The sequence below is a fragment of the Armigeres subalbatus genome, chromosome 2 (genome assembly GCF_024139115.2).
Source record: "Armigeres subalbatus isolate Guangzhou_Male chromosome 2, GZ_Asu_2, whole genome shotgun sequence".
Lineage (NCBI taxonomy): Eukaryota > Metazoa > Arthropoda > Insecta > Diptera > Culicidae > Armigeres > Armigeres subalbatus.
The window spans coordinates 86,370,595-86,384,238 of NC_085140.1; the positions used below are offsets into that span (position 1 = coordinate 86,370,595).

The window sequence follows — 13,644 nt, forward strand, 5'->3', positions numbered from 1 at the left end:
GCAGAGCTGATGGCAATGGACGAAGTGGCGATTCCACGTCCAGAGATGATCCGAGCATTCTTCCCACAAAGCTCCAGCTATGATGACGACCGAATAAAGGCTCTCATAGAAAGCCAAAATGACATCACAGCAACTAATTGGCGTATTGTGAAACGATGCATTCTGAAAGATATTCATGTTGAATGGATCTTCACAGTAGAGGGTGCGTCGATGGAAAAGTTGAAGAAGTCCAAATACACCCTCAACTACCGATTTGGTGAAATCCAACTAAGGAAGATTACAGATCAACCGACTGCCGCTACCGCCAATCCGACTGGAAGGCCGACCCAAGAGCAATCTGAGGAGGCCTCCTGTTCAAGCGAGGTTCGGCTAACTGGAATGCCGACCCAAGAGAAATCTGAGGAAGCCTCCGGTTCAGGCGAGGTTAGTAAATCTCACCCCAAAAGCACCATAAAGGCTAGTCTGTCCGCCTCTAAAGGAAAAGCTCGAAGCTTACATGCGACCCCTGCTCTAGTGGTACCAAACCAAAGGTATCTAAACAGGGCAAAGGGGTGCAAAAAGCGACAGTTTGACCACAGAGGCAAAACTGGCGGGCCAGGTTGCTACAGGGAAGAGAGAAAACCCAGACTGTAATACCAAACGACATCCTGATGATCCGCAACATCCAAAGCCGGACAATCGTCGTCCGGAAAAAGCGGAACCCCGGAAATGGCGACTAAAGTTCTGCAAGTGAACCTCCACCATGCTGAGAGCGCCACGGGTGTGCTCTGTCGGAGGTTCACCAAAGAGAATTTAACCGTGGCCCTCATTCAAGAGCCATGGGTCAATAAATCCAGAATACAAGGTATTCCACAACACTCATGTAAGTTGGTATATGATGACAGCCAGCTTTCTCCTAGAGCGGCTATTTTATTACATAACAACTGTAAATACTTTCCAATTTCAGAATTCATAAAAAGGGACATCGTAGCGGTCAGGATGGAGGTACCTTCCGCCAGAGGAGTAGAGAGATCTTGGTGGTCTCGGCATACTTCCCAGGTGACGTGGACGAAATCCCTCCTCCAGAAATAGCTGCGCTCGTAGCCTACAGCCACCGACACAACATCCCCTTCGTCATAGGGTGCGACGCAAATGCACATCACACCGTATGGGGAAGTACCAATATAAACACCAGAGGTGAGTACCTGTTACAGTTTCCCTCTTCCAAGAACATTGACATTTGTAATGTTGGTGACAAGCCCACGTTTGAAAACTCCATTCGTCAGGAAGTTTTGGACTTGACTCTATGTAGTCGGTCTATCTCTGATAAAATAAAAAACTGGCATGTTTCTGAAGAAATATCAATGTCAGACCATAAACACATCATCTTCGAATGGGAAGGGGTCTAACGATGGAAAAAACGTTTAAAGATCCTAAGAAAACTGATTGGGAATCCTACTCAGCTATCCTACGATCCGAAGAGTACATCATAGAAAGTCACATCAAGTCCATAACACAATTGGAAGATGCGTCCAAATCCATTAAAAACAAAATCCTTAACGCCTACCAAGAGAGCTGTCCAACTAAATCAACTAGTTCGAGTAGAGACGTTCCATGGTGGAATAAAACTCTTGAGAAGCTTAGGAAAACTGCGCGTAGGGAGTTCAATCGTGCTAAGCGAACCGGCGATTGGAGCCTATACAGAAAGGCCCTGACGAACTACAACAAAGAAATAAGGTCAGCCAAACGGAAATCGTGGATTCTAATGTGTGAAAGCATAGAGAATACACCCATAGTGGCCAGACTCCAAAAACTCTTTCAAAAGACCACTCCAATGGTGTGGGTAGCCTCCGAAAAGACGGATGGTTCGCTCACTGTAGAGCCTAGCGATACACTGAGCGAATTGTTAAAGATCCACTTCCCTGATTCAATCCCTGAGTCGAGCATCGGCGACCAAGGCACTGGAATTGCTGTCTCAGATCCACAAGAGATCCAATCATGGGTTTCTGGATCTAAAAAAGACGCAATAAAGGTTGCAAAGGAAGCTTTCACTCGGGCCATTTAAGTCTCCTGGCATGGATGGAATATTCCCAGCGTTGATCCAAAAAGAGGAGAAAACACTGGTTCCACCCTTGGTTGAGATTTTTAAGGCGAGTCTGATTTTGGGGCACATACCTAACGATTGGCGTCAAATCCGGGCTGTCTTCATTCCGAAGGCAGGCAAGAGAGATAAAACCAACCCCAAAGCATTCAGGCCGATAAGTTTATCCTCTGTAATGCTCAAAATTATGGAAAAGGTACTATGCGAGTACATAAATCACAAATTTATGAAAGCAATGCCTTTGTCAAAAAACCAATTCGCTTATCAAAGTGGAAAATCTACGATCTCGGCACTACATACGGTAGTTCAAAATCGAAAAACACTTAATGCAAAAGAAATTGCTCTTGTAGCATTTCTTGATATTGAGGGCGCATTCGATAACGCTTCTTATTCGTCTATAGGGTCAGCAATGTTGAGGAGAAAATTCGACCCATGCATTGTTACCTGGGTACATGCTATGCTAGCTAATCGGAAAATCTCCTCTGAGCTTAGCGGTTCATACATCACTGTTAAAGCAACAAGGGGTGTCCGCAAGGCGGAGTGCTTTCTCCTTTGTTGTGGTCACTGGTGGTGGATGAGCTTCTAGACAGCTTAGAGAGAAGAGGCTTCGAAGTGGTTGGATATGCTGATGACGTTGTCATTATTGTACGAGGCAAATTCGAAAGTGTTATCGTGGAAAGAATGCAATCTGCCCTAAATCACACTTTTTCCTGGTGTCAAAAGTATCAACTAGGCATAAATCCTACAAAACTTCCATTATCCCTTTCACCAAACGGAGAAAGGTACAACTGAAACCCTTTTCTTGAATCAAACACAATTAGTTTATTCAAGTGAAGTAAAATATCTAGGTGTCATACTCGACGCAAAGCTTAATTGGAACTCTCATCTCCAATCAGTTGTGCAGAAAGGTCTCAATACACTTTGGGTTTGTTCAAAAACCCTTGGTAAAAAGATGGGGCCTAAAACCAAGTATGATCATGTGGATATATAAAACCATTGTCCGTCCCAGGACAACTTACGCTTCCCTTGTCTGGTGGCCTAAAACTAATGAGGCTGCTGCAAGGGCTAAGCTCAACAAAATCCAACGCACCGCTTGCATAGCCATCACTGGTGCAGTTCGTAGTACACCCACTTTGGCCCTAGACGCAATGCTTCACCTGCCCCGGTTAGATCAATTCATAAAGCTGGAAGCGGAAAAAAAGTGCTCTAAGGTTAAAGAGAACAAAACACTGCTGTCGGGAGACCTTACGGGTCACCTCAGCATATTAAATGAATTTGCCATAAATCCCGCAATAGGAATTTGTAGTGACTGGATGGAAACGGTAGTCAATTATGACTTACCTTACAATGTGTTCATTCCTTCCCGCCAGGAGTGGGAAGGAGGTGGACCCAACGTTCCAACAGGCTCTATAAATTTCTTCACAGATGGTTCGAAAATGAATAATCTGACAGGATCCGGAATCTATGGCCCTACAACAAAAATTTCTGTCCACTTAGGACAGTGGCCCTGATATTTCAGGCGGAAATATATGCAATATTAGAATGCGTGTTATTATGCCTGAGGAGAAAGTATAGATTTGCAAAAATATGTATTTTCTCTGACAGCCAAGCGGCACTTAAGTCGCTTAATAACTACACTTGTAACTCAAAGCTAGTGTGGGAATGCATTCTGGCTTTGAAAAACTTATCCATACGCAATCGAGTCTACCTATATTGGATCCCAGGACATACGGGTCTAGAGGGAAACGAGATTGCTGATGAGCTAGCCAGGAATGGATCTAATGAAAGGTTCATTGGCCCTGAGCCCTTCTGCGGGATCTCAGACTGCTCTGTAAAATGGAACTGAACAAATATATGGTCAGTCAAATCACATCAAACTGGAATGCACTTCCCCATACGAGCCAATCCAAAAGGCTCGTAACGATTAACCCCAAGAAAACCCAACAACTATTAGGTCTCAACAAAAGGGATCTCAACATCTACACCGGTATAATAACTGGACACTGCCCCTGCAGATACCATCTACAAAAGATCGGAGCAATCCAAACCTCAAATTGCCGCTTCTGTGACGAGGAGAGAGAAACATCAGAACACATCCTCTGCTATTGCAGTGCACTCACCCAACGTAGGTTCAAAGTTCTCAGCAAGCCCTTTTTAGGGCCTGCTGACATACGGATCTTATCCCCCAAGGACGTGGTTGGCTTCATAAAGCTAGTCTCGCCAGAATGGGGGAGTCACATACTGTAACTCAGGATCCCTATTCATCAATAATAGATGGTCTTGAGTTCAGTCGATACCAAGGTATCTCAGTGACAAACATGTTACTGAGATAACTTGCGTATTTCACAGCAAAAGGGTATATCACAATAGTCCTAAAATCTGGACGCAGTGATCTTCACCCGACAAACGAGGAAAAAAAAAGTGAGAGCCGAGAAATGAGAAGCTACAAGTGAGTAGTGAGATGTAGAAGTAAGAAGTCAGAAATTTGATACGAGAAGTGAGATGTAAGGTGTGAGAAGCAAGAAGTGAGAAACGAGAAGTGGGAGATGATAAATGAGGAGTGAGATTGAGAAGCGAGAAATTCAATACAAAAAGTGAGATGTAAGATGTGAGAAACAAGAAGCGAGAAGTGAGAAGTAAGAAGTAATAAGTGAATGGAGAGAAGTGAAATGTGAGAAGTGAGGAGCGAGAAATGAGAAGCTACAAGTGAGAAGTGAGAAATTTGATACGAGAAGTGAGATGTAAGATGTGAGAATCGGGAAGTAAGAAACAAGAAGTGATAAGTGAGGGCCGTGAGAAGTGAGAAGCGACAAATGAGAAGTGAGATTGAGAAGTGAGAAATTTAAAACACGGCCCTCCTTAGCCGTGTGGTAAGACGCGTGGCTACAAAGCAAGACCATGCTGAGGGTGGCTGGGTTCGAATCCCGGTGCCGGTCTAGGCAATTTTCGGTTTTCGGAAGAAGAAGAAAAAGAAGAAGATATGAGAAGTGAGAAACAAAGAGGTGAGAAGTAATAAGTGAGAGGCGAGAAATGAATAGTGAGAAGTGTGATGAAAGAAGTGCAAAATGAGATAAATATGTGAGAAGTGATGAGTGAATAGGGAGAAATGTACCACACGAATTTGACGTCACACATTCCATAGCTTGGATTGCAATCGTGACGTAGCTCGTTGGGCTACACTAATTGAGAGTTCGTTTGGCTACACTCGTCTTCGCCTCAGCTCGTCTATGGAACCTATAGTGTCTATAATCTAGACTTTGCGATTTGGGTACGATATTAAGGCGGGTGGGTAATCGTCGAGCAACTCGATAACATTATCGAGTTCGCAAGTGGAAGGCTTAACATCAGTAAGAAACTGAAACAGAACCTGCTGGTGCACCGCCATGCTGTTCGAGTCGTAAGACAAGAACAGAACGCTTTAATCGGACACCCGGAGGAGCGTGAATGCCGACAAAGGTGCCACAACCAAGGCCTTCTCCTTTTTTAGTAGAGCGACTTTGGCCCGAGAGGCGATTGATTTTGCCCTGACAGCCAACGAGGAAAAGACTGCGCCTAACCAAAAACGGCTCATGAAGCAAACCGTCGAATGTGCTCAGAGCAAAACCAAACAGTAGGAGACCATAAAGGTCAAACGTCGTCCTGACGGAGCAGATCGGGTGTAGTGAAGCCCGAAGGGAGTTGACCCGAGAAGGCGACTTCTTGGCCCAAAGAAATGAAGGCCACCAACCAGGCGCAAGTCGCCTAGCCGAAAGAGGGTACCAGCCGACCGGTGCCATCGGCACAAGGGACCGAAAATCCCTGGCAGCTGGTCAGTAGCTCAAAGTGGATAAGTAATAGTAGACCAACGATATAGATAAGGATAGGATATGCATAAGGATAAGTAGACCAACGTCGTTGCGGCGACCGAGAAGCTTTCGGCGCTGGGGCAGGACGCGCGATGCGTAAGACGCATCAAGTCTGGTGAAATGATCTTGGTGCTGAAACGTGGAGCGCAAGCTAACGCGACGGCTGACCCAAGAGATCTTGAATGATGCCGCAGAGGTGAGGTCGTTGGGGACGGAAATGACCTTCCAGTTCAAGCAACTGGACTAGGTCACGAACGCGGATGACGTCGTCTCTGTCGTCAGAGAGCAGTAATGGTCGTCCCTTTGGCACGCAGCTAGCCTACCCTAGGTCATGGATTGAGGGAAGTTGAAATCGGCTGGTCAGTATGCTTAATAAACAAACTTCAGGTACTATTGGTGCTTAGAGTCGGGACATAAGTCATACGACTGTAAGGACCCAGATCGTAGCAACTTGTATCGTCATTGTGGTTAGGAAGGGCACAAGTCGCAGGATAAGGCGATAAGGCACCAAAGTGTCCATTTGCGCCAGCACAAAGCAAGCATGTAATCACGTTATGGGTGGAACTACGTGTCCCTTCGAAGAGGAAAACAAGAAGAAGCCATGCAAGTAACAAAGTTGAATCTTAACCACTGTGCAACTGCCTAGCATCTGCTGTGGCAGTCGGTCTCGGAGTCGAGGACCGATGTCGCTCTCCTGTCCGACCCGTACAACGTCCCTGACTCGGGTCGTGATTTACGTGACTATTTTCACGCGCATCTCGGAATTTATTCCATGTAGGTACCACAAGGAGCACGCAATATATTTGAAACAGGTCGACAGACCTTTGCTTACGCGTGTACATCGAAAGGCCTCGAAGTGAAGTCATTTTTTATGCGGTTTTTGGGGGTTTACGTGGTTTTGATTTACGCGGAACGTATTCCCCGCGTAAAAACCGACTCCAATGTTATAAAAAAGCATGCTGGCTGAGAAGGTATTTTTCTTAGGGTGCTCATCTTGCCCTAGCATACCCTACTATAGATCTGGCGTGCTATCATTGCATGGTGTAATTAGGCATGTGATAAAAAAGAACCATTTCGTATAATATTATGAATATAATACCAACCAACAAATAGAAACAACGTCAATTTTGGCTCGTTTCAAAAACAAATGTTCGCTTTATTTACCGAAATCAGAATAATATCGACTTGCTTGAAACTGTATCTCTTACCAAACTAATCAATCACGTCTACATAATCTTACAACTGCTTCTTGGCCATAATCCGCGCTCCGAATTATCCTTATTGTAGGTTGCTGTTCCTGTTCTTCGATCGATTTCCAGTCCCTTGCATTAGTTTTTTTTTGCTATGCTTCCTTATTAAGTACTTGAATTGTATCTCTTGATCTTACTTGTCACTAAATAATTGTTCAACAATATTTTACAACATGATTTCAATTTTCCTTTGTGTTAAATGTATTCGGTTGGCAACAATTACTCGACTACCGTTTCGATCAGTTCGAAATAATAGAAAAACAGGCTCTTTTGCTTGGGTGTTTCTGGTGTGAACTTTACAAGTTTAGAACTTTTAATCTACCTGCGCGGTTTCTTATTTGTTTGCTTTTAGTTTGTTAATGTTTGCTGCCCCACTACCGGGTAGCAAGACTAATAGGCAATAGTACATAATAGAATAATTAACGATAATTAAAGCATTGGCTGCTTGGCTTAAGTTTAAACCTATAATCTCCTAAAATTTAAACAAGTCTTTTCAAGATGTAACACAGAGACGAAAAAGTTCGAGGAAAACATTTAAAGATAATATTCTGCTCTGTTCTGCTTTGCTTACGCGTGTGTATCATCTGTGTTACCACTCTCTTCTATTAGTAAAAGCGATCGAGAGTTACTGGGCGTGCTACGCCGGAAAGTATGAGTTCATATACCCTACGAACATTAGAATTCAACCACTGATCGAAAAACAGAAATTCGAATTAGCACTTCTCTCTAGAATAGTAATTATCATCTTTGGGGTGTAAATCGTCTCATGTGACGTTTGCTTTTTTGTTTGCGCTGTAGCCTAGTTAGAATTTTGGTTTGCGATTCATTGTGTCGAACTTTTTCGCGGGGTTCTCTTTCTCTCTTCCACTTTTTTGGCTCTATTTGGTTATATAGGTTTTCTTTTTCTTCGTTTTCGGTTTTCTTCAAACAACGTCAACAGAACAACGGTTTCGAGAAAGACAAATTGGGTTTTACTGCTGCGACGTTGCGATCATGGCGACACGGAATATGTATTGCATTCGCTTCTGGTGACTGCTACCCGAATGTTCATGAATTGAGAAACGCTGTTTGGTATTTGTTAAAAACGTTTGAGATAAACCAACCACTGATTACCAATATTTTAAATAATGGCAATAATCAATATTATTCAAAAAGATGGTAAGTCATAAAAGAAGAATGTCACCTGTTATAGGTTTCCTTATTTCAAAGTGCGATATAGCTTTAATAAAATAAAATGCATATAATCATAACAACAGGATTCATCTACAATAAACGTCAAAAACATGTGAAGACTATTTCAAAGCTCTCCTAGAAACCTATTCAAAAGATTAGTAATATTTTATGGGTTCCAGTGATTTAGATCTCACTTATTTAATGAGATACTTCCTAAAAAAAAACAATTTTGGAAAATACGAATCAGCTTCTGCATAGTACACACTCAGAATATGTTAGACTATTTAAGTTGCTCAGAAAACGGCATCTACTAGCATCTCTTTTTGGGTGCAATATTGTCAAATCTATATTTTAAAATACTGGATCATCGGAACTAAAATCACATAGAAATGTAGAGAATCGAACATTGAACTGTTGTGTGAGCGTCCCTCGCCGTATCACCTCTATCACCCTTTCTTGATTATGCGAAGGAGAGCCAATTGTCATTTCACAGGATCGACGTGCCGGTTGCTGTGTTTTGGTTCAAGTTGACTGCATAAAATTGTTAAATCAGTTTTCGTCATGTGTTTTTTATGTCAATTACTTCAATTAGGTCTATATTCATATTTGCAACTGTGTAACATCGGATTCAAAAATTGTCGCCAGCTTATTTTACACAACTCATGAACATACGCAGGTAACAGTCAACCATAATGCCTAGTACTTTCTGCCCTTCTGAGTTCAATCGAATCGTCAATAAAAAATCGAAGACATTTTTCCTCCCGTGTACGCGTCCTAACCTACATCGTCGATTGAGTTTCTCTTCTTCCCTTAAATTCAATTTCGCACTACCCTCCTCCTTTCTGCGAATTAGCTTTAACAACAAACTTACTGAATGACTTCTTCTAAAAAATGGTTTCTTTTCAAGAAATTGCTTCGTAGTTTAAGGGTTCGACTCCTGTTCCCACTCTCAACTGTCTCTGCCTTATGCGTATGTATATCTCACAAATAACCGTCGTGTCGCCACGTTGTGTTTTGCTCTAGGATTCGTTTGCTTCGGGTCCTGCTCCTGCTGCCCTCTCATCATCTCCGGACACGGAGGAGGAGGGACTTCTTCTACCTACATACTAAGATGCCTCAAAAAACTGGGTGGTGCTTTCTGGTATTATTAACGGGGGGGATTTGTCTTTCGGCCTGCTGCTGTGTTTGTGTGTGTGATGCGGTGTAGTATTCAAGATAAATATGGTTTGCCGCTGGCTGTGTATTTGCCTTCATAAGCGCGCCGCAACGGAGGAATATGCTGCTCGTGACTAAATTAAGCTCGCTGCACTACAAGAAAGCCGCATAGCAGCATTAGTTTCCTCTACGATATTGTTTGTCTGGTATTTGAAGTTTTTGCTGATGCTGTTTTCGGTTCTGCTAGCTTCTGGCTTCTAATGCTCTGGCATGGGGCGGGTCCTCATCTAAATAACATTTTGGTTTGTACGTCAACCGCCCTTCTACTCGATTTTTAAATACTCTCTTTAACTCTGTAACAAAGTTATGTGTGTTGTTTGGTTTGAATCCTTTATTTGTTATTTAACCCTTGATTTATTCCTATAGCAAATAAGATGCTATGCTTTATGTTTATTTGTATATACCTTTTTTGTTTATAATCAGTTTGCTCCGTAAAACGTTAAGAATAGTATATCTCTTATTTATGTTAGCTACAAGTTTCCGTCGCCTTCAGCTCCTACCATTCGCCTAATTAGATTGTTTTGCAAGACTCCCTCTGACCACTTGCTTCATTAGGTCTAAATTTTTGTATTCTTGTGTGTGCAACGATAGTACATAAGTCCTCCTTCGTATTGAACCGGTGGAAAGGAAGCAGAAAGATTTCATCATTTGTTTCGTTTAGAACAGTTTGAGAATAATCTCGATTTTTGGTTTGAGGATGATTGATCAATGCACACTCATACACACACATTATGTACAACTGTTGTTAACAAAGAAGATGAGACTTAGTACGCTGAAATGTTTTGCATAGAATGTAAGTTTAGTGCTCTGCGCAATTTACACGTAACGATAACTTGAAGGAAACGGGTTAAGGGAAAGGTTTACGAGTAAGTGATTGTGAGGGTGAGGTGAACTTCTCGAATGTCGCTGAGGAGTGGGATGATTGTATTCGGTGGAAACATTCTTTTCCTTTAGGACGCAGGCGACGAAGTGTTGGTGACCGGTTGGAAGTAGTGGATTCCATTTGTCTAGAAGAAAGCAAGTTCTAAATTAATATCAACATTCGAATTTGGTCCTAATTAAAGATACTAACCGCCATATCGTACTCGGTGATGTAGGCCGGGATTTCCAGCTGATCCTTGGTGATGGCGGAGTACAGGTGCTCGACTCCGGGCAACGAGTGAACCTTCGTTTTGATGGCCGGGGCCATGAAGGTCGTAAACCACCAGGTCATCATCTTGGTCCAGAACGTCGGGTGCACGATGTAGAATGCCTTCAGGTTCTTCTTGTATCTGGAATTGGAAGATGTGTGGTGGGCGTTGATTAGATTATGTTTCATCTTGAGTGACAAAGTGTTTGATGCATATTCATGTCGAGTATTCAAGTCAATAGTTCGGTAAACATGGGGACCCTCCTTAACCTAGCGGTAAAATGCGCGACTATAAAGCAAGACCATGCTGAGGGTGGCTGGGTCCGATTCCCGGTGCCGGTCAAGAGAATTTTCGGGTTGGAAATTGTCTCGACTTCTCTGGACATAAAAGTATCATCGTGCTAGCCTCATGATATACGAATGCAAAAATGGTAACCTGGCTTAGAAACCTCGCAGTTTAGCTCGAACAAGCAAGCGTGACGGTCTTTTAGTTACCTGCGAGTGCTTTTAGAGTCGTATATTTCGGTGGAAAGTTGAGTTATATTCTAGATATTTGGTGGACTGGTTCCGGTCAGTGCGGTTTAGGCCCATACGAAATCGCGAAACGATCCGACCACGGACTCCGGAGATACGGTGTTTTGTTTTTCTCCTCGGCCATTCAGGCCGGTTCTTCCCCTCGCAGAGAGGCGGAATTGAACCGTGGCTAGACCCTCCCCGTGCGGTGGGGAGGTCCCAGAACTATCTTGTGTGCGTTAAAGGGGTTGTCAAGAAGGGCTGGACAGTGCGTCCCGTGCAGCTAGTGTGACTATAAAGTGTTAAAAAAAGGGGTGAAGTTCGGGTGTTTTAGCCTTTTCACCCACAAGTGCAAACGCACCGAAAAGTTTTGACTTTCATCACAATTTAATTGCTTCTTGAGTGCACTCCCGGCGGGAAGGCACACACGCGACCTCGTTTGAACTGGTGTTGTTGTGGTTTTTTCTTCTCTCTGCCCAGTGACGCGTCTTGCAGCCGCTCGGCCGGGAAAGAAGCAGTGGAGGCGCACGGTGGCCTACCCCGTGTGGTCAGGTGGAGACGCACGGTTGGTGGAGTCGCATGGTGGTAGTTTCGGGTGAAAGTGTTAAGGGTGAAAACCACCCCATCGGCGCGGTGGAGACGCATAGTCGCTAGTGCGGTTCTCTAGTGACTTGAGCGAAGGGAGTGTTACGAACCATTTTGACTTCAACGATATTAGTGAGGCTAACGTTTTTCAAAGGGGCGGCGAACCCAAACAGTAACTTGCGCGGCGGGAGTGAGATAACTTTTTCCGTTCGTAACGCAGTGACTTGAACGACTGAAGTGAGACGAACTTTTTTTCGTCAGTGCGACGGAAAAGTACAGGCGTTAGTTTCGGTTTTTTCAGGGCAAACCCCGTTTGCCATTTTTCGGTGATTTTCGGGACCAAACCCGAAAGTAGTCGTCTCGCACAAGGAAAACCAATACCCGCCCGTGCCGGTTGGCGGCGCGTGTGGGGGTGAAATGGAGTTGGCCACGGGCCACTCCCATCGCCTAGGGGACCCAGGGGGCCCCGATTATGGCAACCAATCTGCATCCAATCGCCGTGACGGCGAGTACACCGGTCGAAGACTACCAAGCTACATGGACCCAGCTGGTACGTCCGGCCCGCTGCAGGTCATGCGTCTGCAGGGCATCAACGGGCCTCTACCTGCGAACCCCTTCCTCATTCGCAAATCCGTTGAGGCTTTCCTCGGCGGCACCATAGACGGAGCCAGTAGAGAAAACCGCGGAGCTACGTACGCGCTCAATGTACGCAGCAAAGCGCAATTCCAAAAGTTGCTGACCATGAGCAAACTTGGCGACGGAACCTCGGTCTCTGTAGTCGAGCACCCGTTCCTAAATATTTCAAAGTGCGTGGTGTCATGTGTCGACGCCATAGAGCTGTCGGATGAGCATCTCCTGTCGGAACTCAAAGACCAAGGGGTCAAGGAGGTTTACCGAATCAAGAAACGAACACCGGAGGGTAAGCTGGAGAATACACCCGCGATCGTTCTCACGTTTACTGGCACAGTCGTTCCCAGCCACGTCAACTTTGGATGGTCCAGATGTCCAACAAGAACCTATTACCCAAACCCAATGAGGTGTTTCCGCTGTTGGGACTTTGGCCATACCGGGAAGCGGTGTCCAAGCGCCGTGGAGATCTGCGGCAACTGTGGTAAGCACCACCCGGTGGACGAAGGAATGACCATTGACGATAACTCCACAACATCCCGCCAACGTTGCACCGACACCCAAGCCTGTAAATTCTGTCGAAACTGTAACCACCCAACATCAAGCAGAAAATGCCCACTCTATCTGAAGGAAGTTGAGGTTCAGCGCGTAAAAATTGACCGTGGCATCCCCTACCCCCAAGCCCGTAGGGAGGTGGGGACCCGCTCCGGATCCGGTCCAACAACTTCCTTCGCCAATGTGGCGGCCGCAAGCAAGGACCGCGAAATAGAGGATCTCCGGAAGAAGATCGAGCAGCTACAAAAGGCCAACCAAGAACGAAAAACGGTGGTAGCCAACCGCATCGAAACCGTGCAACAAAACGGGACAATCGAAGATCTGGTGAGTAAAGTGGCCAATCTGACCGAAACTATCACCAAGCTGCAAGAATCTCTGGAGGTCAAAGACAAGATCATCGAGCGGTTAAGAAGGAGGGCGAAGGAGGATGCCAAGAATGAAGGTAACCAGGCGGACAAGCAAGGCAAAGCAAAAGAGCAGAGCAAGGTCAAGGAGATCGCTTACGACATTTTCAGCAGCAGCGAAGACATGGAAACCACACCGATTCCGACGCCGAAGAGAGACCGCGCACAACGAAACCAATGTGTAAGTAGCGACTCTTCTATGGGTGCCCCAAAGACGAAGCGTGGTGCAATCCCAAAATTGAAATAAAAGGTTTAATAGGCTCAGTTT

At 44.8% G+C, this 13,644-nt stretch overlaps 1 protein-coding gene across 6 annotated transcripts in view; it reads right to left on the bottom strand.

Moving 5' to 3' along the window:
- Nucleotides 1-7,050: 7,050 nt before the first annotated feature.
- The window catches only part of LOC134209714 (protein GDAP2 homolog), a 292,581-nt gene continuing 285,987 nt past the window's right edge, over nt 7,051-13,644 (bottom strand). For all 6 annotated transcript variants that reach the window (XM_062685727.1, XM_062685726.1, XM_062685729.1 and 3 more), the window contains 2 exons: nt 10,636-10,834; nt 7,051-10,570 (listed from right to left, as the gene is read on the bottom strand). In XM_062685727.1, the coding sequence (XP_062541711.1) occupies nt 10,514-10,570; nt 10,636-10,834 (256 nt within the window). In that variant the 3' untranslated portion in view covers nt 7,051-10,513. The remainder of the gene's footprint in view (nt 10,571-10,635; nt 10,835-13,644) is intronic.